Genomic DNA, 21,482 nt, shown 5'->3' with positions numbered 1-21,482 from the left:
GCATATAGCATACATGAATGTAAATTTTTTAAATTACATTTATTGCAAACCGACGTCAGGATTTGTGTTGTGAGAGCGTCTGTGTTGAATGATGCTCACTCTGATGCCTCTGTCTTTCTAAATGGAGGGACAGTAACTGCGTGTGTTTATGTAAGCGTGTAAAAACTGCAGATACTAAGATTAACAGCAGAGCTTCTGTCACTGTAAGATATGATTAAGAACATTTTCTAATTTATGTATAATTTGTCAAATATTACAACAGCTGACAAATAGTTAAGTCTTCATTTGTTTTCCTGAATAATAGAGCCACATCATCCTCTCTATGATGTAAAATATAGTCTAGACTTGCACAATGTAAAGTACAGAAATACTGTCCTGGCAGGCAGGAAAATCAGGCTTTATATTTAAGTAAATGATCTTAAGTCTATAAAATGAAATTTGAACTTACTTTAGTTCTTGGTAAGTTACAGAGCAGTTAATCCTCAGGGAAATGTAGAAATTTCACTAAATAGTCGTCTTCCTTCATACGGTTGCAGTGTCTCTTCAGTTTTGTTTTCATATGCTGATGTTTTCATTCAAAACATGTTTAAATGCTGCGATGCCATTCTAGCATCATAGACTGCGGAATGTACATAGATTCTTTTTACATCAAGTTGTATGCACAGATTTTGATATCTTATATGGAGACAAAAAATACTTAAGACAGAAGTGAATCTTAAAAACTAAAGCAGTCAATGTGTGTGTTTTTTTTTTTATTCTAATAGTTACTGTAAAGTTCTACTCTAAGAGATTCATCTTGGCCTTTATGCAGGATTAAAGCTCAATAATGAGGACACACACAAAATATAATACATTTCTTTATGATTGTTAGGCAAAAACAAAGAGAACCCAAAGCTATCAAAACATATATCCACAGTCTTATTCTTGCTCTGCTCCCTAATTTTCCCCTGGAGGCATCACTATGGCAACAAAACAACATGCATTAAATGACGTTCCAAACAACAACAACCAAACTGTTTTCAGTGCTTAATATTTAACATGTCTTCATTATAAACTGTATTTGTGCAAATCAGTGAGGTTGATGTGCACAAGCTGGGATTCAGACTTCGGAGGGTTAATCCAAAAATTAGGTTTACATTGTTGTTCATGACAGTGCAGATTTCTGACGTTTTGTGTGCTTTAAGCATTTAACAATTTGATTATTTTCTAACAAAAAACAGTGTGAAACTCAAGTTACACTTGTGTTTGTAAATGAACTGCCCCATGTCGTGTAGCTTTCTGGATTTTATACTTATTGGGCTACATGTTTATTTATTACACAGGCTATACAGTACATAACATCAAAACTCACATGTTTTATCTAACTAAAGTGTTTAATTATGTGGGCTACAGACAATAATCAAGTTATGGACTCTATTTATATGAAAAATGTATATATTTACTGCATTTGAATCATTTTAACCATATATAACCAACTGCGTATGTGTTTGAAATAAAAATAGAATATTTTGGAGAGTCTCCCCTCAAATGTCAGAACACTTTGGTGTTTGGTTAAATTGTGATTTTGAATCAGTTACAGGGGTTACTGTGATCATGAATGCTTTTCTCTCTATGTGTTAACACTGTCCAGGATATACCCTGCCTGTAGCCCTATGGCAGCTTTGATGGATGAATTGATGGATGGACGGTGCATAGCAGTCAGTTTTACAAATGTAACAAAGGAAAATACGACATTTAAAATGACAACAAAAATCCACATTATATCTAAATGACCATAAAGTTTATTGTGATAAACTGTGTAATACAAGCATGTAGTTGATGCAGTAACTGAGGACACAATGTTACTAAAACAGTAGAATCTCACACATTAACTGTGACATACAGTTTGTTAATGCTGAGTGGTTGTGGGAGCAGGAATCCTCAGAACCTGCAGCAAACTCCACAGATACCGGGGGTGCAGCAGCCACAGCAAAAGCGACACTTGATGCCACGCTTGTGTCTGCTGTTATACAGCATCTGTAGGAAACACAAGAGACATGAGCACAGAGTTCATCTGCAGCAGCATCACTGCTCTTTATATTCACCTGTTCTAACAAACACTTTCATTTAGCTGAAGTAATTTGGCCACCTTCACTCAGTTAGTGTTACTTACCATCCACGAGTCCACTGATGCCTCCTCATGTGCTGCTGCTGGATAGTCCATGCTCATTGGCTCCTCCAGCTCCTGCTCCTGTTAATGAATTGAGTGCAGTAGAAACCACATTGTAGCACTGAAACAAACATTTGCAGCTTGTAAGCTAATACACTTGGTTAAAGTCAAGTTCTTACTTCAGTGACTGGGACAGCAGAGCTCTGCTGAACACAAATGAATGTGAGCACGACGGCCACTGCAACTGCAACACTGAACGTCTTCATCTTAGGAGGCTTTGAGAGGGTCAAGTTCGACTCTTTCTCCTGGTCCGGATGATTGTTGTGAGCTGAGTCCTTCTGTCTGATGGTTAATGTGTGCAGAAGTGCTGATATTTATACTGATTTGGGCCCCTGCTGCCTCGTCACTCACAGCTCTTACTCTACCTGATTTCAGGAACATTGCAAAACTCCGTATTTTCCTGTGCTATGAAATTCTGGGAATGGAAAATTCCTGAGGAAGGAGAAAATCTGTACTTTTCTCAGTCGGCATGAACTTTGACCTTCGGATGTTTAACTATATGGGTTTTCCCTGTCCTATTGATGCAAGCCTGTTCCCGACAGTAGTTTCTGTACTCTAAGTGACGAGGCAGCAGTGGAGCAAATGAGTATAAATACCAGCACCGTTTCCCTCAGTCAACCATCACGAAGGAGCTGACAAGAGTCAACGAGAGAGTCAAAGGATCTGACCACCTTAAACCACTCAAACCTCCTGAAGATGGAGACGTTCAGCGTTGCAGTTGCAGTGGCCGTTGCACTCATGTGTATTTGCATTCAGCAGAGCTCTGCCACATTTGCTGAGGTTACATACTGTGTTAAATTCATGTAATGTGCTTCTTCTGCATGAATTTGTTGTGAAGATGCTAAGATCTGTTTTCTTTCTCTACAGATACGAGAACTGCAAGAGCTACAAGAGGCTGTGAGCACTGACAGTCCAGCTGCTGAACATCAGGAGGTATCAGCTGACTCATGGGTGGTGAGTTTACTTCAATAAATGAATGAAGACAGTAATTGTGAGATCTCTCAAATGCAGGGAGATGTTTAAAATAAACTGTGCACTCACAACTTTTCATAAAATTAGAAACAATGAAGTGACTTGCAGCTGAAGATAAACTCTCTGCTCTTCTCCTCTTTCACACAGATGCCGTACCACAGACAGAAGCGTGGCATGAAGTGTCGCTTTTGCTGCGGCTGCTGCAATGCTGGTGTCTGTGGATTGTGCTGCAGATTCTGAGAATATCTACCTGCGATTCTCACATCAACCACTAAGTATAGACTGTTATACATGAAATGATTTGACTGCTTAGCATTTGTTAAAGTCTGACAGTGTTTCTTCATCTGGTCATCCTGCTGTATCAGTGAACAGTGTACCAAGCATTTGGAACTACAGTATGTTATTATATTAAAAAGTTCAGAGTCACTATACTACAACATGTGCTGTCTGTTTCTGTTTCTGTCTGACAAGAATTAAACATTAATGGAAACCAGTGACATGAAGCTCCTGATGTACAGTTTTTGTGCTGATGTCAGTTAAGAGTTGTTGCCTCATACTCTTGCCCATGTCGTATGTGGTACAACCTGTTAATAGAGCCAAGCCATTGATAGCAAAAGTAAAGTGAGCATATTTTCCCATATTTGTAATTATATGAGTGGGGAGCATCTCATCATCATTCAGTTTTACCACTAATTATGACAAAAATGCAGTAATGTACAATAGCTTTGAGCTGATGGACTGGTTCATTGGTTATTTGAAAGTTAAACCAAGCATACTTTTTTTTAAAGAATGTAGAAGTGTTAGATAATGTTTCCTAGAAACACTTTCTATACAAGTTCATTCATAAATGTTTTAGACAACCTTATCTCGACAACCTTTCACTGAATTTATTTGGAGGTGTTTTCACGGTGTGCATATGAAGTTTCTAAGCTGCATGATTAATGCAGGAATCCCTCACACAGAAGAAAAAGAGAGAATAGAAAGATTTGCGTACAGCAGAAATTTGATACTGGACATAATAATAGAAAACATCTCAACAATACTGAGAGACGTTGCACTGTGGTGAAACTGTAAAGTAGGTGTAACACTGTGTAATGCTGTTTCAGATAATATCTGTACTGTATGTGCGCTGCATCCGTTCTGCAGAACATTTAAGCAAAATATTTCACGACACTTCAAAAAAAGCTAGAGTAGCTGTATCATGTGGATGTAGCGTATCACAAACAGGCTCAAAGCCAGTACAACCAAACGTGATCAAACGTCAGGCCAAGGTGGAACTGATTCCTATCTCCTGTAACTTCTACAACACTGTCCAATAGAGACACATGAATGAAATGCAGTGTCGTTAAAAACACTGATGATTTTTTTTCATATTCTTCATTTTAAGAATTTAATATATTTACATCTGAATAAACTTTTAGGCATTACGCTGACTGATTGATGCAGAATTCCCATTGGACTGTTCCCATCACGACCCAGGTGATCAGTCTCTCGATAGCTTTTCCTCTGGTTCCTGCTCTCTGCTGACACTCCTAGCTGCAGCCACGTTCTCCATTCCATCTCTTTAAACAAATTCTTATAAATAGTTTAACCATGTGCATTTAGTTCAGTATTACCTGTTGCCTGTGTCCTTGTCTTTTGGGAAAATACTTTACACAAATAATGGCTCAAAAAGGATTCCTTTTTTTTACTGTGCTGCAATTGATTACTGGATTATTTGTACCATTAATTAGTGTCAACTAATTTTTATTCAGTCTCCACATAGGATATGCTTGTGAAGATGGAATATGGGGGAGAGCAGAAGTGCGTTGAAGTTCCACAAAGGGATGAATGAAGGACATGCATATTGTATTGAAGAAATAAGTAATGAGAATGCTGTTATTTGCATTTACCAGCTCACCTATGTCAGACCTTTTAATAAACAAAATTCTAATGAAAGTGAGAACATGTACACTGTTACATCTTTCAGACAATGTTTTGAAATTGTGGTGCACAATTCAGAATAAATGTTTTTCAAAAACCATTGCGTCTTTTTAGTAAATGTTTATTTCCAAAAGAAATTTCTAGAAGTTCAGAACAGTAAAATTCCCGCTTTTTAGAATGAATTAGAAGATAACTCTTACGTAGTTAAACTAAAATACTCTTTTGAGAGTTAATATATAAACTCTTAACACCAAGTGTTAAATTATCAACTCCAGACAGATTTGGTGTTTAACACTAAATCAGAGTTAACGTACCAACTCTCCAAAAAGAGTTAAATTAACACTCTCTGGTGTGGACCCATATAGACACTTTAATAGTGTTGAAATCAAATCCGACAGTGTTAATTTGGACATGCTGGATTTGGAATCTACACAGTCACATCCATTCAAATTTTAAATTCAATTCAATTTTTTTTATATAGTGCCAAATCACAGTAACAGTCACCTCAAGGTGCTTTATATTGTAAGGTATACTTACAAAGAAAAACCCAACAATCAAATGACCCCCTATGAGCAAGCACTTTGGCGACAGTGGGAAGGAAAAACTCCCTTTTAACAGGAAGAAACCTCCAGCAGAACCAGGCTCAGGGAGGGGCGGCCATCTGCTGCGACCGGTTGGGGAGGGGGAAGGAAAACAGGATAAAGACATTCTGTGGAAGAGAGCCAGAGGTTAACAACAAGTACAATTCAGTGCAGAGAGGTCTATTAACACATAGTGGGTGAAGAAGAAACACCCAGTGCATCATGGGAATCCCCCAGCAGCCTACGCCTAATGCTGGACATACACTGTGCGATTTTTGGCCCATTTTGAGCCGATTTTTCAGTCGTGCAACTGTTTTGGGGATCGACCCGAGTTTGGCCTTAATCGTGTGTCGTGCATCGTATACATGGGGTAACGAGAAGTGATTAACACCTCACGATCAGCTCCTGATCATCAGTCATTTGGTCGTAAGAAAATCAAACCTGTTTGAAATCCTGTCGGCCGTCGTGAGGGTGTCAACGCAGCGTCTCTCACTGCGCACGCGCAAACACAGAGATGAAAGCGAAAAGACAGAACAGCACGGCAGTGCAGCGTGTGATCCGGACACAAGCGATGGAGGCACAACTTGTAGAACTGCCAAGCTCATCCGAGCCTTTTCGATGTGACTTCACAAAATTATCGCGACCACAACAACCGTGAAAATAGTGTAAAATTTTGTGTTATAACCTTCATGCTATGGACGAACAGTGTGAGCACTCAGGTTGCACAGAGCATCGGGCCGTATAGTATGAGACCCTGCATCGTGACCTACGAACTTCTAACCCCTACGAGTCAATCGGAGAGTTTGAACAGGAGCTGAATAACGCGACTGAAAAAATTGCACAGTGTATGCCCAACTTCTGGCAGCAAAACCAAGGGAGGATTCAGGGTCACCTGAGTAGGCCATCAGCCTACTAAAAGGATACAGAAAAATCCCGTTGAAATACTGTTAGTTGTCATCACGGGTGCTGGTGGACTCATTTGAACACCTCCGAAATTTGCAAACGCGCAAGCATTCCTCTTCTTCTTCCAAATCCTCTCGGGACCTTTTCCTCGAGCCTCCAGTTTCATGGTTGTCAGTCTCTTCATGGGCATCTTCAAAGAGTTCATCACTACTGCTCTCAGAGTGATCATACACAATTGAGCTGGTCCCCGAATCAGAGTTTGCGAGCCTGGATCTTTTGCTATTAGGCTCTTCTTCATCTCCATCTTCCTTTCTGGACCTTTTCGTGGATCCAACAGACAGCGGTACCTCATCAGCAATATTACCAAGATGAGGACAGCCCTCGCTATCAGTATCACAGGCAGAGATGAAGTCAGAGTCATCATCAGAAAACTCCTCGCTCCATCTGATTCTTTTGTTGGGCTCCACATCTTCCACATCCATCTCTCTAGACCTCTTCCTGGATACACCTGGCTGAGGATCCTCTTCTGGGATGTACGGGTGAACATCCTCACAGTCTTCAAATGCCTCATCAGAATCGTCATTTTCAATGCCGACAACAACAACAGCATTATGATCATCATGCAGTTCATTGTTGTCAACATTGGCATCATTGTCTCTCACATTAATATTGTGATTGTTTACATTGTTGACATTGCCGTCATTGACATTGTGAAAGTCAATATATAAGACACCATATCGATCCTCTAATTCATCTAGTAGCTCAGTCAGCCTCCAAAAAAAGATATCATAGAGAGTAACATAAAGTCTTTCCAGTAAACCCCAGATTCCACCAACAGGTTCGTAAGCTGGCTCCTGATCTCCTCTTGGAAACATTTCTGGGTTAACCTGTCGGCCTGCAAGATCATTTTATCTTTTAATTAGCATTCATAAACATCTGCTGAAAATCAGTTTTTCATCAATTTTACGACTGAGTGCATGTGCTTACCATTACGGTTATTTTGTGATCCATCTCCGCTTCCATTCATTTTGACTACAAGGAACAGAAAACAACAATGATCACTAAACAACTCAGAATGTTCAGCGAATTTGCTTTTTTTGTGATAACTTTAGGCTACGTCCACACGTACACGGGCACTTTTGTAAACGGAAATTTTCCTTTTTCGTTTAAAAAAAACCCCGTCCACATGTGCAGTTTTGAAAAAATATCTCCTTCCACATGTAAACCCTAAAAACAAAGTCAGGAATATGCCAAATCCTAACCGTGTAGAAATGTTGGCCAATCAGAAGTCTAGAAGCCTGGGAGGAAAACCTCACAAAACCTTACATACTATACTTCTGAAAGGTTTTTGTCTTTTTCTGGAAAGGCAGCTAATGTTGTGTTACTTTCAAGTGCCTTCATCATTTCAAATGTTAATAGCTAAAGACAGCATTTTGGCTGGTATAGACTCACAACTTTGGAATGGACAAAATGCATATAGCATACATGAATGTAAATTTTTTAAATTACATTTATTGCAAACCGACGTCAGGATTTGTGTTGTGAGAGCGTCTGTGTTGAATGATGCTCACTCTGATGCCTCTGTCTTTCTAAATGGAGGGACAGTAACTGCGTGTGTTTGTGTAAGCGTGTAAAAACTGCAGATACTAAGATTAACAGCAGAGCTTCTGTCACTGTAAGATATGATTAAGAACATTTTCTAATTTATGTATAATTTGTCAAATATTACAACAGCTGACAAATAGTTAAGTCTTCATTTGTTTTCCTGAATAATAGAGCCACATCATCCTCTCTATGATGTAAAATATAGTCTAGACTTGCACAATGTAAAGTACAGAAATACTGTCCTGGCAGGCAGGAAAATCAGGCTTTATATTTAAGTAAATGATCTTAAGTCTATAAAATGAAATTTGAACTTACTTTAGTTCTTGGTAAGTTACAGAGCAGTTAATCCTCAGGGAAATGTAGAAATTTCACTAAATAGTCGTCTTCCTTCATACGGTTGCAGTGTCTCTTCAGTTTTGTTTTCATATGCTGATGTTTTCATTCAAAACATGTTTAAATGCTGCGATGCCATTCTAGCATCATAGACTGCGGAATGTACATAGATTCTTTTTACATCAAGTTGTATGCACAGATTTTGATATCTTATATGGAGACAAAAAATACTTAAGACAGAAGTGAATCTTAAAAACTAAAGCAGTCAATGTGTGTGTTTTTTTTTTTATTCTAATAGTTACTGTAAAGTTCTACTCTAAGAGATTCATCTTGGCCTTTATGCAGGATTAAAGCTCAATAATGAGGACACACACAAAATATAATACATTTCTTTATGATTGTTAGGCAAAAACAAAGAGAACCCAAAGCTATCAAAACATATATCCACAGTCTTATTCTTGCTCTGCTCCCTAATTTTCCCCTGGAGGCATCACTATGGCAACAAAACAACATGCATTAAATGACGTTCCAAACAACAACAACCAAACTGTTTTCAGTGCTTAATATTTAACATGTCTTCATTATAAACTGTATTTGTGCAAATCAGTGAGGTTGATGTGCACAAGCTGGGATTCAGACTTCGGAGGGTTAATCCAAAAATTAGGTTTACATTGTTGTTCATGACAGTGCAGATTTCTGACGTTTTGTGTGCTTTAAGCATTTAACAATTTGATTATTTTCTAACAAAAAACAGTGTGAAACTCAAGTTACACTTGTGTTTGTAAATGAACTGCCCCATGTCGTGTAGCTTTCTGGATTTTATACTTATTGGGCTACATGTTTATTTATTACACAGGCTATACAGTACATAACATCAAAACTCACATGTTTTATCTAACTAAAGTGTTTAATTATGTGGGCTACAGACAATAATCAAGTTATGGACTCTATTTATATGAAAAATGTATATATTTACTGCATTTGAATCATTTTAACCATATATAACCAACTGCGTATGTGTTTGAAATAAAAATTGAATATTTTGGAGAGTCTCCCCTCAAAGTCAGAACACTTTGGTGTTTGGTTAAATTGTGATTTTGAATCAGTTACAGGGGTTACTGTGATCACGAATGCTTTTCTCTCTATGTGTTAACACTGTCCAGGATATACCCTGCCTGTAGCCCTATGGCAGCTTTGATGGATGAATTGATGGATGGACGGTGCATAGCAGTCAGTTTTACAAATGTAACAAAGGAAAATACGACATTTAAAATGACAACAAAAATCCACATTATATCTAAATGACCATAAAGTTTATTGTGATAAACTGTGTAATACAAGCATGTAGTTGATGCAGTAACTGAGGACACAATGTTACTAAAACAGTATAATCTCACACATTAACTGTGACATACAGTTTGTTAATGCTGAGTGGTTGTGGGAGCAGGAATCCTCAGAACCTGCAGCAAACTCCACAGATACCGGGGGTGCAGCAGCCACAGCAAAAGCGACACTTGATGCCACGCTTGTGTCTGCTGTTATACAGCGTCTGTAGGAAACACAAGAGACATGAGCACAGAGTTCATCTGCAGCAGCATCACTGCTCTTTATTTTCACCTGCTCTAACAAACACTTTCATTTAGCTGAAGTAATTTGGCCACCTTCACTCAGTTAGTGTTACTTACCATCCATGAGTCCACTGATGCCTCCTCATGTGCTGCTGCTGGATAGTCCATGCTCATTGGCTCCTCCAGCTCCTGCTCCTGTTAATGAATTGAGTGCAGTAGAAACCACATTGTAGCACTGAAACAAACATTTGCAGCTTGTAAGCTAATACACTTGGTTAAAGTCAAGTTCTTACTTCAGTGACTGGGACAGCAGAGCTCTGCTGAACACAAATGAATGTGAGCACGACGGCCACTGCAACTGCAACACTGAACGTCTTCATCTTAGGAGGCTTTGAGAGGCTCAAGTTCGACTCTTTCTCCTGGTCCGGATGATTGTTGTGAGCTGAGTCCTTCTGTCTGATGGTTAATGTGTGCAGAAGTGCTGATATTTATACTGATTTGGGCCCCTGCTGCCTCGTCACTTACAGCTCTTACTCTACCTGATTTCAGGAACATTGCAAAACTCCGTATTTTCCTGTGCTATGAAATTCTGGGAATGGAAAATTCCTGAGGAAGGAGAAAATCTGTACTTTTCTCAGTCGGCATGAACTTTGACCTTCGGATGTTTAACTATATGGGTTTTCCCTGTCCTATTGATGCAAGCCTGTTCCCGACAGTAGTTTCTGTACTCTAAGTGACGAGGCAGCAGTGGAGCAAATGAGTATAAATACCAGCAACTTTTCCCTCAGTCAACCATCACGAAGGAGCTGACAAGAGTCAACGAGAGAGTCAAAGGATCTGACCACCTTAAACCACTCAAACCTCCTGAAGATGGAGACGTTCAGCGTTGCAGTTGCAGTGGCCGTTGCACTCATGTGTATTTGCATTCAGCAGAGCTCTGCCACATTTGCTGAGGTTACATACTGTGTTAAATTCATGTAATGTGCTTCTTCTGCATGAATTTGTTGTGAAGATGCTAAGATCTGTTTTCTTTCTCTACAGATACGAGAACTGCAAGAGCTACAAGAGGCTGTGAGCACTGACAGTCCAGCTGCTGAACATCAGGAGGTATCAGCTGACTCATGGGTGGTGAGTTTACTTCAATAAATGAATGAAGACAGTAATTGTGAGATCTCTCAAATGCAGGGAGATGTTTAAAATAAACTGTGCACTCACAACTTTTCATAAAATTAGAAACAATGAAGTGACTTGCAGCTGAAGATAAACTCTCTGCTCTTCTCCTCTTTCACACAGATGCCGTACCACAGACAGAAGCGTGGCATGAAGTGTCGCTTTTGCTGCGGCTGCTGCAATGCTGGTGTCTGTGGATTGTGCTGCAGATTCTGAGAATATCTACCTGCGATTCTCACATCAACCACTAAGTATAGACTGTTATACATGAAATGATTTGACTGCTTAGCATTTGTTAAAGTCTGACAGTGTTTCTTCATCTGGTCATCCTGCTGTATCAGTGAACAGTGTACCAAGCATTTGGAACTACAGTATGTTATTATAAGTTCAGAGTCACTATACTACAACATGTGCTGTCTGTTTCTGTTTCTGTCTGACAAGAATTAAACATTAATGGAAACCAGTGACATGAAGCTCCTGATGTACAGTTTTTGTGCAGATGTCAGTTAAGAGTTGTTGCCTCATACTCTTGCCCATGTCGTATGTGGTACAACCTGTTAATAGAGCCAAGCCATTGATAGCAAAAGTAAAGTGAGCATATTTTCCCATATTTGTAATTATATGAGTGGGGAGCATCTCATCATCATTCAATTTTACCACTAATTATGACAAAAATGCAGTAATGTACAATAGCTTTGAGCTGATGGACTGGTTCATTGGTTATTTGAAAGTTAAACCAAGCATACTTTTTTTTAAAGAATGTAGAAGTGTTAGATAATGTTTCCTAGAAACACTTTCTATACAAGTTCATTCATAAATGTTTTAGACAACCTTATCTCGACAACCTTTCACTGAATTTATTTGGAGGTGTTTTCACGGTGTGCATATGAAGTTTCTAAGCTGCATGATTAATGCAGGAATCCCTCACACAGAAGAAAAAGAGAGAATAGAAAGATTTGCGTACAGCAGAAATTTGATACTGGACATAATAATAGAAAACATCTCAACAATACTGAGAGACGTTGCACTGTGGTGAAACTGTAAAGTAGGTGTAACACTGTGTAATGCTGTTTCAGATAATATCTGTACTGTATGTGCGCTGCATCCGTTCTGCAGAACATTTAAGCAAAATATTTCACGACACTTCAAAAAAAGCTAGAGTAGCTGTATCATGTGGATGTAGCGTATCACAAACAGGCTCAAAGCCAGTACAACCAAACGTGATCAAACGTCAGGCCAAGGTGGAACTGATTCCTATCTCCTGTAACTTCTACAACACTGTCCAATAGAGACACATGAATGAAATGCAGTGTCGTTAAAAACACTGATGATTTTTTTTCATATTCTTCATTTTAAGAATTTAATATATTTACATCTGAATAAACTTTTAGGCATTACGCTGACTGATTGATGCAGAATTCCCATTGGACTGTTCCCATCACGACCCAGGTGATCAGTCTCTCGATAGCTTTTCCTCTGGTTCCTGCTCTCTGCTGACACTCCTAGCTGCAGCCACGTTCTCCATTCCATCTCTTTAAACAAATTCTTATAAATAGTTTAACCATGTGCATTTAGTTCAGTATTACCTGTTGCCTGTGTCCTTGTCTTTTGGGAAAATACTTTACACAAATAATGGCTCAAAAAGGATTCCTTTTTTTTACTGTGCTGCAATTGATTACTGGATTATTTGTACCATTAATTAGTGTCAACTAATTTTTATTCAGTCTCCACATAGGATATGCTTGTGAAGATGGAATATGGGGGAGAGCAGAAGTGCGTTGAAGTTCCACAAAGGGATGAATGAAGGACATGCATATTGTATTGAAGAAATAAGTAATGAGAATGCTGTTATTTGCATTTACCAGCTCACCTATGTCAGACCTTTTAATAAACAAAATTCTAATGAAAGTGAGAACATGTACACTGTTACATCTTTCAGACAATGTTTTGAAATTGTGGTGCACAATTCAGAATAAATGTTTTTCAAAAACCATTGCGTCTTTTTAGTAAATGTTTATTTCCAAAAGAAATTTCTAGAAGTTCAGAACAGTAAAATTCCCGCTTTTTAGAATGAATTAGAAGATAACTCTTACGTAGTTAAACTAAAATACTCTTTTGAGAGTTAATATATAAACTCTTAACACCAAGTGTTAAATTATCAACTCCAGACAGATTTGGTGTTTAACACTAAATCAGAGTTAACGTACCAACTCTCCAAAAAGAGTTAAATTAACACTCTCTGGTGTGGACCCATATAGACACTTTAATAGTGTTGAAATCAAATCCGACAGTGTTAATTTGGACATGCTGGATTTGGAATCTACACAGTCACATCCATTCAAATTTTAAATTCAATTCAATTTTTTTTATATAGTGCCAAATCACAGTAACAGTCACCTCAAGGTGCTTTATATTGTAAGGTATACTTACAAAGAAAAACCCAACAATCAAATGACCCCCTATGAGCAAGCACTTTGGCGACAGTGGGAAGGAAAAACTCCCTTTTAACAGGAAGAAACCTCCAGCAGAACCAGGCTCAGGGAGGGGCGGCCATCTGCTGCGACCGGTTGGGGAGGGGGAAGGAAAACAGGATAAAGACATTCTGTGGAAGAGAGCCAGAGGTTAACAACAAGTACAATTCAGTGCAGAGAGGTCTATTAACACATAGTGGGTGAAGAAGAAACACCCAGTGCATCATGGGAATCCCCCAGCAGCCTACGCCTAATGCTGGACATACACTGTGCGATTTTTGGCCCATTTTGAGCCGATTTTTCAGTCGTGCAACTGTTTTGGGGATCGACCCGAGTTTGGCCTTAATCGTGTGTCGTGCATCGTATACATGGGGTAACGAGAAGTGATTAACACCTCACGATCAGCTCCTGATCATCAGTCATTTGGTCGTAAGAAAATCAAACCTGTTTGAAATCCTGTCGGCCGTCGTGAGGGTGTCAACGCAGCGTCTCTCACTGCGCACGCGCAAACACAGAGATGAAAGCGAAAAGACAGAACAGCACGGCAGTGCAGCGTGTGATCCGGACACAAGCGATGGAGGCACAACTTGTAGAACTGCCAAGCTCATCCGAGCCTTTTCGATGTGGCCTCACAAAATTATCGCGACCACAACAACCGTGAAAATAGTGTAAAATTTTGTGTCATAACCTTCATGCTATGGACGAACAGTGTGAGCACTCAGGTTGCACAGAGCATCGGGCCGTATAGTATGAGACCCTGCATCGTGACCTACGAACTTCTAACCCCTACGAGTCAATCGGAGAGTTTGAACAGGAGCTGAATAACGCGACTGAAAAAATTGCACAGTGTATGCCCAACTTCTGGCAGCAAAACCAAGGGAGGATTCAGGGTCACCTGAGTAGGCCATCAGCCTACTAAAAGGATACAGAAAAATCCCGTTGAAATACTGTTAGTTGTCATCACGGGTGCTGGTGGACTCATTTGAACACCTCCGAAATTTGCAAACGCGCAAGCATTCCTCTTCTTCTTCCAAATCCTCTCGGGACCTTTTCCTCGAGCCTCCAGTTTCATGGTTGTCAGTCTCTTCATGGGCATCTTCAAAGAGTTCATCACTACTGCTCTCAGAGTGATCATACACAATTGAGCTGGTCCCCGAATCAGAGTTTGCGAGCCTGGATCTTTTGCTATTAGGCTCTTCTTCATCTCCATCTTCCTTTCTGGACCTTTTCGTGGATCCAACAGACAGCGGTACCTCATCAGCAATATTACCAAGATGAGGACAGCCCTCGCTATCAGTATCACAGGCAGAGATGAAGTCAGAGTCATCATCAGAAAACTCCTCGCTCCATCTGATTCTTTTGTTGGGCTCCACATCTTCCACATCCATCTCTCTAGACCTCTTCCTGGATACACCTGGCTGAGGATCCTCTTCTGGGATGTACGGGTGAACATCCTCACAGTCTTCAAATGCCTCATCAGAATCGTCATTTTCAATGCCGACAACAACAACAGCATTATGATCATCATGCAGTTCATTGTTGTCAACATTGGCATCATTGTCTCTCACATTAATATTGTGATTGTTTACATTGTTGACATTGCCGTCATTGACATTGTGAAAGTCAATATATAAGACATCATATCGATCCTCTAATTCATCTAGTAGCTCAGTCAGCCTCCAAAAAAAGATATCATAGAGAGTAACATAAAGTCTTTCCAGTAAACCCCAGATTCCACCAACAGGTTCGTAAGCTGGCTCCTGATCTCCTCTTGGAAACATTTCTGGGTTAACCTGTCGGCCTGCAAGATCATTTTATCTTTTAATTAGCATTCATAAACATCTGCTGAAAATCAGTTTTTCATCAATTTTACGACTGAGTGCATGTGCTTACCATTACGGTTATTTTGTGATCCATCTCCGCTTCCATTCATTTTGACTACAAGGAACAGAAAACAACAATGATCACTAAACAACTCAGAATGTTCAGCGAATTTGCTTTTTTTGTGATAACTTTAGGCTACGTCCACACGTACACGGGCACTTTTGTAAACGGAAATTTTCCTTTTTCGTTTAAAAAAAATCCCGTCCACATGTGCAGTTTTGAAAAAATATCTCCTTCCACATGTAAACCCTAAAAACAAAGTCAGGAACATGTCAAATCCTAACCGTGTAGAAATGTTGGCCAATCAGAAGTCTAGAAGCCTGGGAGGAAAACCTCACAAAACCTTACATACTATACTTCTGAAAGGTTTTTGTCTTTTTCTGGAAAGGCAGCTAATGTTGTGTTACTTTCAAGTGCCTTCATCATTTCAAATGTTAATAGCTAAAGACAGCATTTTGGCTGGTATAGACTCACAACTTTGGAATGGACAAAATGCATATAGCATACATGAATGTAAATTTTTTAAATTACATTTATTGCAAACCGACGTCAGGATTTGTGTTGTGAGAGCGTCTGTGTTGAATGATGCTCACTCTGATGCCTCTGTCTTTCTAAATGGAGGGACAGTAACTGCGTGTGTTTATGTAAGCGTGTAAAAACTGCAGATACTAAGATTAACAGCAGAGCTTCTGTCACTCTAAGATATGATTAAGAACATTTTCTAATTTATGTATAATTTGTCAAATATTACAACAGCTGACAAATAGTTAAGTCTTCATTTGTTTTCCTGAATAATAGAGCCACATCATCCTCTCTATGATGTAAAATATAGTCTAGACTTGCACAATGTAAAGTACATAAATACTGTCCTGGCAGGCAGGAAAATCAGGCTTTATATTTAAGTAAATGATCTTAAGTCTATAAAATGAAATTTGAACTTACTTTAGTTCTTGGTAAGTTACAGAGCAGTTAATCCTCAGGGAAATGTAGAAATTTCACTAAATAGTCGTCTTCCTTCATACGGTTGCAGTGTCTCTTCAGTTTTGTTTTCATATGCTGATGTTTTCATTCAAAACATGTTTAAATGCTGCGATGCCATTCTAGCATCATAGACTGCGGAATGTACATAGATTCTTTTTACATCAAGTTGTATGCACAGATTTTGATATCTTATATGGAGACAAAAAATACTTAAGACAGAAGTGAATCTTAAAAACTAAAGCAGTCAATGTGTGTTTTTTTTTTTTTATTCTAATAGTTACTGTAAAGTTCTACTCTAAGAGATTCATCTTGGCCTTTATGCAGGATTAAAGCTCAATAATGAGGACACACACAAAATATAATACATTTCTTTATGATTGTTAGGCAAAAACAAAGAGAACCCAAAGCTATCAAAACATATATCCACAGTCTTATTCTTGCTCTGCTCCCTAATTTTCCCCTGGAGGCATCACTATGGCAACAAAACAACATGCATTAAATGACGTTCCAAACAACAACAACCAAACTGTTTTCAGTGCTTAATATTTAACATGTCTTCATTATAAACTGTATTTGTGCAAATCAGTGAGGTTGATGTGCACAAGCTGGGATTCAGACTTCGGAGGGTTAATCCAAAAATTAGGTTTACATTGTTGTTCATGACAGTGCAGATTTCTGACGTTTTGTGTGCTTTAAGCATTTAACAATTTGATTATTTTCTAACAAAAAACAGTGTGAAACTCAAGTTACACTTGTGTTTGTAAATGAACTGCCCCATGTCGTGTAGCTTTCTGGATTTTATACTTATTGGGCTACATGTTTATTTATTACACAGGCTATACAGTACATAACATCAAAACTCACATGTTTTATCTAACTAAAGTGTTTAATTATGTGGGCTACAGACAATAATCAAGTTATGGACTCTATTTATATGAAAAATGTATATATTTACTGCATTTGAATCATTTTAACCATATATAACCAACTGCGTATGTGTTTGAAATAAAAATTGAATATTTTGGAGAGTCTCCCCTCAAATGTCAGAACACTTTGGTGTTTGGTTAAATTGTGATTTTGAATCAGTTACAGGGGTTACTGTGATCACGAATGCTTTTCTCTCTATGTGTTAACACTGTCCAGGATATACCCTGCCTGTAGCCCTATGGCAGCTTTGATGGATGAATTGATGGATGGACGGTGCATAGCAGTCAGTTTTACAAATGTAACAAAGGAAAATACGACATTTAAAATGACAACAAAAATCCACATTATATCTAAATGACCATAAAGTTTATTGTGATAAACTGTGTAATACAAGTTGATGCAGTAACTGAGGACACAATGTTACTAAAACAGTATAATCTCACACATTAACTGTGACATACAGTTTGTTAATGCTGAGTGGTTGTGGGAGCAGGAATCCTCAGAACCTGCAGCAAACTCCACAGATACCGGGGGTGCAGCAGCCACAGCAAAAGCGACACTTGATGCCACGCTTGTGTCTGCTGTTATACAGCATCTGTAGGAAACACAAGAGACATGAGCACAGAGTTCATCTGCAGCAGCATCACTGCTCTTTATTTTCACCTGCTCTAACAAACACTTTCATTTAGCTGAAGTAATTTGGCCACCTTCACTCAGTTAGTGTTACTTACCATCCATGAGTCCACTGATGCCTCCTCATGTGCTGCTGCTGGATAGTCCATGCTCATTGGCTCCTCCAGCTCCTGCTCCTGTTAATGAATTGAGTGCAGTAGAAACCACATTGTAGCACTGAAACAAACATTTGCAGCTTGTAAGCTAATACACTTGGTTAAAGTCAAGTTCTTACTTCAGTGACTGGGACAGCAGAGCTCTGCTGAACACAAATGAATGTGAGCACGACGGCCACTGCAACTGCAACACTGAACGTCTTCATCTTAGGAGGCTTTGAGAGGCTCAAGTTCGACTCTTTCTCCTGGTCCGGATGATTGTTGTGAGCTGAGTCCTTCTGTCTGATGGTTAATGTGTGCAGAAGTGCTGATATTTATACTGATTTGGGCCCCTGCTGCCTCGTCACTCACAGCTCTTACTCTACCTGATTTCAGGAACATTGCAAAACTCCGTATTTTCCTGTGCTATGAAATTCTGGGAATGGAAAATTCCTGAGGAAGGAGAAAATCTGTACTTTTCTCAGTCGGCATGAACTTTGACCTTCGGATGTTTAACTATATGGGTTTTCCCTGTCCTATTGATGCAAGCCTGTTCCCGACAGTAGTTTCTGTACTCTAAGTGACGAGGCAGCAGTGGAGCAAATGAGTATAAATACCAGCACCGTTTCCCTCAGTCAACCATCACGAAGGCGCTGACAAGAGTCAACGAGAGAGTCAAAGGATCTGACCACCTTAAACCACTCAAACCTCCTGAAGATGGAGACGTTCAGCGTTGCAGTTGCAGTGGCCGTTGCACTCATGTGTATTTGCATTCAGCAGAGCTCTGCCACATTTGCTGAGGTTACATACTGTGTTAAATTCATGTAATGTGCTTCTTCTGCATGAATTTGTTGTGAAGATGCTAAGATCTGTTTTCTTTCTCTACAGATACGAGAACTGCAAGAGCTACAAGAGGCTGTGAGCACTGACAGTCCAGCTGCTGAACATCAGGAGGTATCAGCTGACTCATGGGTGGTGAGTTTACTTCAATAAATGAATGAAGACAGTAATTGTGAGATCTCTCAAATGCAGGGAGATGTTTAAAATAAACTGTGCACTCACAACTTTTCATAAAATTAGAAACAATGAAGTGACTTGCAGCTGAAGATAAACTCTCTGCTCTTCTCCTCTTTCACACAGATGCCGTACCACAGACAGAAGCGTGGCATGAAGTGTCGCTTTTGCTGCGGCTGCTGCAATGCTGGTGTCTGTGGATTGTGCTGCAGATTCTGAGAATATCTACCTGCGATTCTCACATCAACCACTAAGTATAGACTGTTATACATGAAATGATTTGACTGCTTAGCATTTGTTAAAGTCTGACAGTGTTTCTTCATCTGGTCATCCTGCTGTATCAGTGAACAGTGTACCAAGCATTTGGAACTACAGTATGTTATTATATTAAAAAGTTCAGAGTCACTATACTACAACATGTGCTGTCTGTTTCTGTTTCTGTCTGACAAGAATTAAACATTAATGGAAACCAGTGACATGAAGCTCCTGATGTACAGTTTTTGTGCTGATGTCAGTTAAGAGTTGTTGCCTCATACTCTTGCCCATGTCGTATGTGGTACAACCTGTTAATAGAGCCAAGCCATTGATAGCAAAAGTAAAGTGAGCAGCTTTTCCCATATTTGTAATTATATGAGTGGGGAGCATCTCATCATCATTCAGTTTTACCACTAATTATGACAAAAATGCAGTAATGTACAATAGCTTTGAGCTGATGGACTGGTTCATTGGTTATTTGAAAGTTAAACCAAGCATACTTTTTTTAAAGAATGTAGAAGTGTTAGATAATGTTTCCTAGAAACACTTTCTATACAAGTTCATTCATAAATGTTTTAGACAACCTTATCTCGACAACCTTTCACTGAATTTATTTGGAGGTGTTTTCACGGTGTGCATATGAAGTTTCTAAGCTGCATGATTAATGCAGGAATCCCTCACACAGAAGAAAAAGAGAGAATAGAAAGATTTGCGTACAGCAGAAATTTGATACTGGACATAATAATAGAAAACATCTCAACAATACTGAGAGACGTTGCACTGTGGTGAAACTGTAAAGTAGGTGTAACACTGTGTAATGCTGTTTCAGATAATATCTGTACTGTATGTGCGCTGCATCCGTTCTGCAGAACATTTAAGCAAAATATTTCACGACACTTCAAAAAAAGCTAGAGTAGCTGTATCATGTGGATGTAGCGTATCACAAACAGGCTCAAAGCCAGTACAACCAAACGTGATCAAACGGCAGGCCAAGGTGGAACTGATTCCTATCTCCTGTAACTTCTACAACACTGTCCAATAGAGACACATGAATGAAATGCAGTGTCGTTAAAAACACTGATGATTTTTTTTCATATTCTTCATTTTAAGAATTTAATATATTTACATCTGAATAAACTTTTAGGCATTACGCTGACTGATTGATGCAGAATTCCCATTGGACTGTTCCCATCACGACCCAGGTGATCAGTCTCTCGATAGCTTTTCCTCTGGTTCCTGCTCTCTGCTGACACTCCTAGCTGCAGCCACGTTCTCCATTCCATCTCTTTAAACAAATTCTTATAAATAGTTTAACCATGTGCATTTAGTTCAGTATTACCTGTTGCCTGTGTCCTTGTCTTTTGGGAAAATACTTTACACAAATAATGGCTCAAAAAGGATTCCTTTTTTTTACTGTGCTGCAATTGATTACTGGATTATTTGTACCATTAATTAGTGTCAACTAATTTTTATTCAGTCTCCACATAGGATATGCTTGTGAAGATGGAATATGGGGGAGAGCAGAAGTGCGTTGAAGTTCCACAAAGGGATGAATGAAGGACATGCATATTGTATTGAAGAAATAAGTAATGAGAATGCTGTTATTTGCATTTACCAGCTCACCTATGTCAGACCTTTTAATAAACAAAATTCTAATGAAAGTGAGAACATGTACACTGTTACATCTTTCAGACAATGTTTTGAAATTGTGGTGCACAATTCAGAATAAATGTTTTTCAAAAACCATTGCGTCTTTTTAGTAAATGTTTATTTCCAAAAGAAATTTCTAGAAGTTCAGAACAGTAAAATTCCCGCTTTTTAGAATGAATTAGAAGATAACTCTTACGTAGTTAAACTAAAATACTCTTTGAGAGTTAATATATAAACTCTTAACACCAAGTGTTAAATTATCAACTCCA

At 38.9% G+C, this 21,482-nt stretch overlaps 7 protein-coding genes across 7 annotated transcripts; 3 read left to right on the top strand and 4 right to left on the bottom strand.

Annotated features, from left to right (window-relative positions):
* Positions 1 to 2,844: 2,844 nt before the first annotated feature.
* LOC146622415 (hepcidin-like) lies at positions 2,845 to 3,571 on the top strand. The gene is made up of 3 exons (XM_085365122.1): positions 2,845 to 2,989; positions 3,077 to 3,163; positions 3,329 to 3,571. The coding sequence occupies exons 1-3, from the start codon at positions 2,906 to 2,908 to the stop codon at positions 3,419 to 3,421; spliced, it is 264 nt and encodes an 87-aa protein (XP_085221248.1). The 5' UTR covers positions 2,845 to 2,905; the 3' UTR covers positions 3,422 to 3,571.
* Positions 3,572 to 6,632: 3,061 nt separating this feature from the next.
* LOC146622414 (uncharacterized) lies at positions 6,633 to 7,615 on the bottom strand. The gene is made up of 2 exons (XM_085365119.1): positions 7,576 to 7,615; positions 6,633 to 7,483 (listed from the first exon to the last, which is right to left on the bottom strand). The coding sequence occupies exons 1-2, from the start codon at positions 7,613 to 7,615 to the stop codon at positions 6,633 to 6,635; spliced, it is 891 nt and encodes a 296-aa protein (XP_085221245.1).
* Positions 7,616 to 9,834: 2,219 nt separating this feature from the next.
* On the bottom strand, positions 9,835 to 10,541 carry LOC146622413 (hepcidin-like). The gene is made up of 3 exons (XM_085365121.1): positions 10,388 to 10,541; positions 10,212 to 10,289; positions 9,835 to 10,075 (listed from the first exon to the last, which is right to left on the bottom strand). Exons 1-3 carry the CDS (start codon positions 10,472 to 10,474, stop codon positions 9,980 to 9,982), a joined length of 261 nt encoding a protein of 86 aa, XP_085221247.1. The 5' UTR covers positions 10,475 to 10,541; the 3' UTR covers positions 9,835 to 9,979.
* Positions 10,542 to 10,903: 362 nt separating this feature from the next.
* On the top strand, positions 10,904 to 11,651 carry LOC146622412 (hepcidin-like). The gene is made up of 3 exons (XM_085365120.1): positions 10,904 to 11,048; positions 11,136 to 11,222; positions 11,388 to 11,651. Exons 1-3 carry the CDS (start codon positions 10,965 to 10,967, stop codon positions 11,478 to 11,480), a joined length of 264 nt encoding a protein of 87 aa, XP_085221246.1. The 5' UTR covers positions 10,904 to 10,964; the 3' UTR covers positions 11,481 to 11,651.
* A 3,034-nt stretch (positions 11,652 to 14,685) lies between these two features.
* Positions 14,686 to 15,668, bottom strand: LOC146622411 (uncharacterized). The gene is made up of 2 exons (XM_085365118.1): positions 15,629 to 15,668; positions 14,686 to 15,536 (listed from the first exon to the last, which is right to left on the bottom strand). Exons 1-2 carry the CDS (start codon positions 15,666 to 15,668, stop codon positions 14,686 to 14,688), a joined length of 891 nt encoding a protein of 296 aa, XP_085221244.1.
* A 2,257-nt stretch (positions 15,669 to 17,925) lies between these two features.
* Positions 17,926 to 18,588, bottom strand: LOC146622410 (hepcidin-like). The gene is made up of 3 exons (XM_085366197.1): positions 18,435 to 18,588; positions 18,259 to 18,336; positions 17,926 to 18,122 (listed from the first exon to the last, which is right to left on the bottom strand). Exons 1-3 carry the CDS (start codon positions 18,519 to 18,521, stop codon positions 18,027 to 18,029), a joined length of 261 nt encoding a protein of 86 aa, XP_085222323.1. The 5' UTR covers positions 18,522 to 18,588; the 3' UTR covers positions 17,926 to 18,026.
* A 367-nt stretch (positions 18,589 to 18,955) lies between these two features.
* LOC146622409 (hepcidin-like) lies at positions 18,956 to 19,677 on the top strand. Its single transcript, XM_085366194.1, has 3 exons — positions 18,956 to 19,095; positions 19,183 to 19,269; positions 19,435 to 19,677. The coding sequence occupies exons 1-3, from the start codon at positions 19,012 to 19,014 to the stop codon at positions 19,525 to 19,527; spliced, it is 264 nt and encodes an 87-aa protein (XP_085222320.1). The 5' UTR covers positions 18,956 to 19,011; the 3' UTR covers positions 19,528 to 19,677.
* The last annotated feature ends 1,805 nt before the right edge of the window (positions 19,678 to 21,482 follow it).

This window comes from Diplotaxodon limnothrissa, linkage group LG11, assembly GCF_057381915.1.
Source record: "Diplotaxodon limnothrissa isolate DT_005_m linkage group LG11, D_limnothrissa_male_GT1.1, whole genome shotgun sequence".
NCBI lineage: Eukaryota > Metazoa > Chordata > Actinopteri > Cichliformes > Cichlidae > Diplotaxodon > Diplotaxodon limnothrissa.
The sequence above is the reverse complement of the archived record's forward strand: the minus strand, read 5'-3'. Positions and strand labels throughout refer to the sequence as shown.

Bases quoted from the DNA above. Each gene is read 5' to 3' on its own strand.
- LOC146622413 (XM_085365121.1), bottom strand. From the start codon at position 10,474: ATGAAGACGTTCAGTGTTGCAGTTGCAGTGGCCGTCGTGCTCACATTC. The intron at 10,290-10,387 runs GTAAGAACTTGA...ATTCATTAACAG, and splicing joins CTGCTGTCCCAGTCACTGAA to GAGCAGGAGCTGGAGGAGCC. The intron at 10,076-10,211 runs GTAAGTAACACT...TGTTTCCTACAG, and splicing joins CATCAGTGGACTCATGGATG to ACGCTGTATAACAGCAGACA.
- LOC146622414 (XM_085365119.1), bottom strand. From the start codon at position 7,615: ATGAATGGAAGCGGAGATGGATCACAAAATAACCGTAATG. The intron at 7,484-7,575 runs GTAAGCACATGC...ATGATCTTGCAG, and splicing joins ATCACAAAATAACCGTAATG to GCCGACAGGTTAACCCAGAA.
- LOC146622409 (XM_085366194.1), top strand. From the start codon at position 19,012: ATGGAGACGTTCAGCGTTGCAGTTGCAGTGGCCGTTGCACTCATGTGT. The intron at 19,096-19,182 runs GTTACATACTGT...CTTTCTCTACAG, and splicing joins GCTCTGCCACATTTGCTGAG to ATACGAGAACTGCAAGAGCT. The intron at 19,270-19,434 runs GTGAGTTTACTT...TCTTTCACACAG, and splicing joins TATCAGCTGACTCATGGGTG to ATGCCGTACCACAGACAGAA.
- LOC146622412 (XM_085365120.1), top strand. From the start codon at position 10,965: ATGGAGACGTTCAGCGTTGCAGTTGCAGTGGCCGTTGCACTCATGTGT. The intron at 11,049-11,135 runs GTTACATACTGT...CTTTCTCTACAG, and splicing joins GCTCTGCCACATTTGCTGAG to ATACGAGAACTGCAAGAGCT. The intron at 11,223-11,387 runs GTGAGTTTACTT...TCTTTCACACAG, and splicing joins TATCAGCTGACTCATGGGTG to ATGCCGTACCACAGACAGAA.
- LOC146622415 (XM_085365122.1), top strand. From the start codon at position 2,906: ATGGAGACGTTCAGCGTTGCAGTTGCAGTGGCCGTTGCACTCATGTGT. The intron at 2,990-3,076 runs GTTACATACTGT...CTTTCTCTACAG, and splicing joins GCTCTGCCACATTTGCTGAG to ATACGAGAACTGCAAGAGCT. The intron at 3,164-3,328 runs GTGAGTTTACTT...TCTTTCACACAG, and splicing joins TATCAGCTGACTCATGGGTG to ATGCCGTACCACAGACAGAA.
- LOC146622411 (XM_085365118.1), bottom strand. From the start codon at position 15,668: ATGAATGGAAGCGGAGATGGATCACAAAATAACCGTAATG. The intron at 15,537-15,628 runs GTAAGCACATGC...ATGATCTTGCAG, and splicing joins ATCACAAAATAACCGTAATG to GCCGACAGGTTAACCCAGAA.
- LOC146622410 (XM_085366197.1), bottom strand. From the start codon at position 18,521: ATGAAGACGTTCAGTGTTGCAGTTGCAGTGGCCGTCGTGCTCACATTC. The intron at 18,337-18,434 runs GTAAGAACTTGA...ATTCATTAACAG, and splicing joins CTGCTGTCCCAGTCACTGAA to GAGCAGGAGCTGGAGGAGCC. The intron at 18,123-18,258 runs GTAAGTAACACT...TGTTTCCTACAG, and splicing joins CATCAGTGGACTCATGGATG to ATGCTGTATAACAGCAGACA.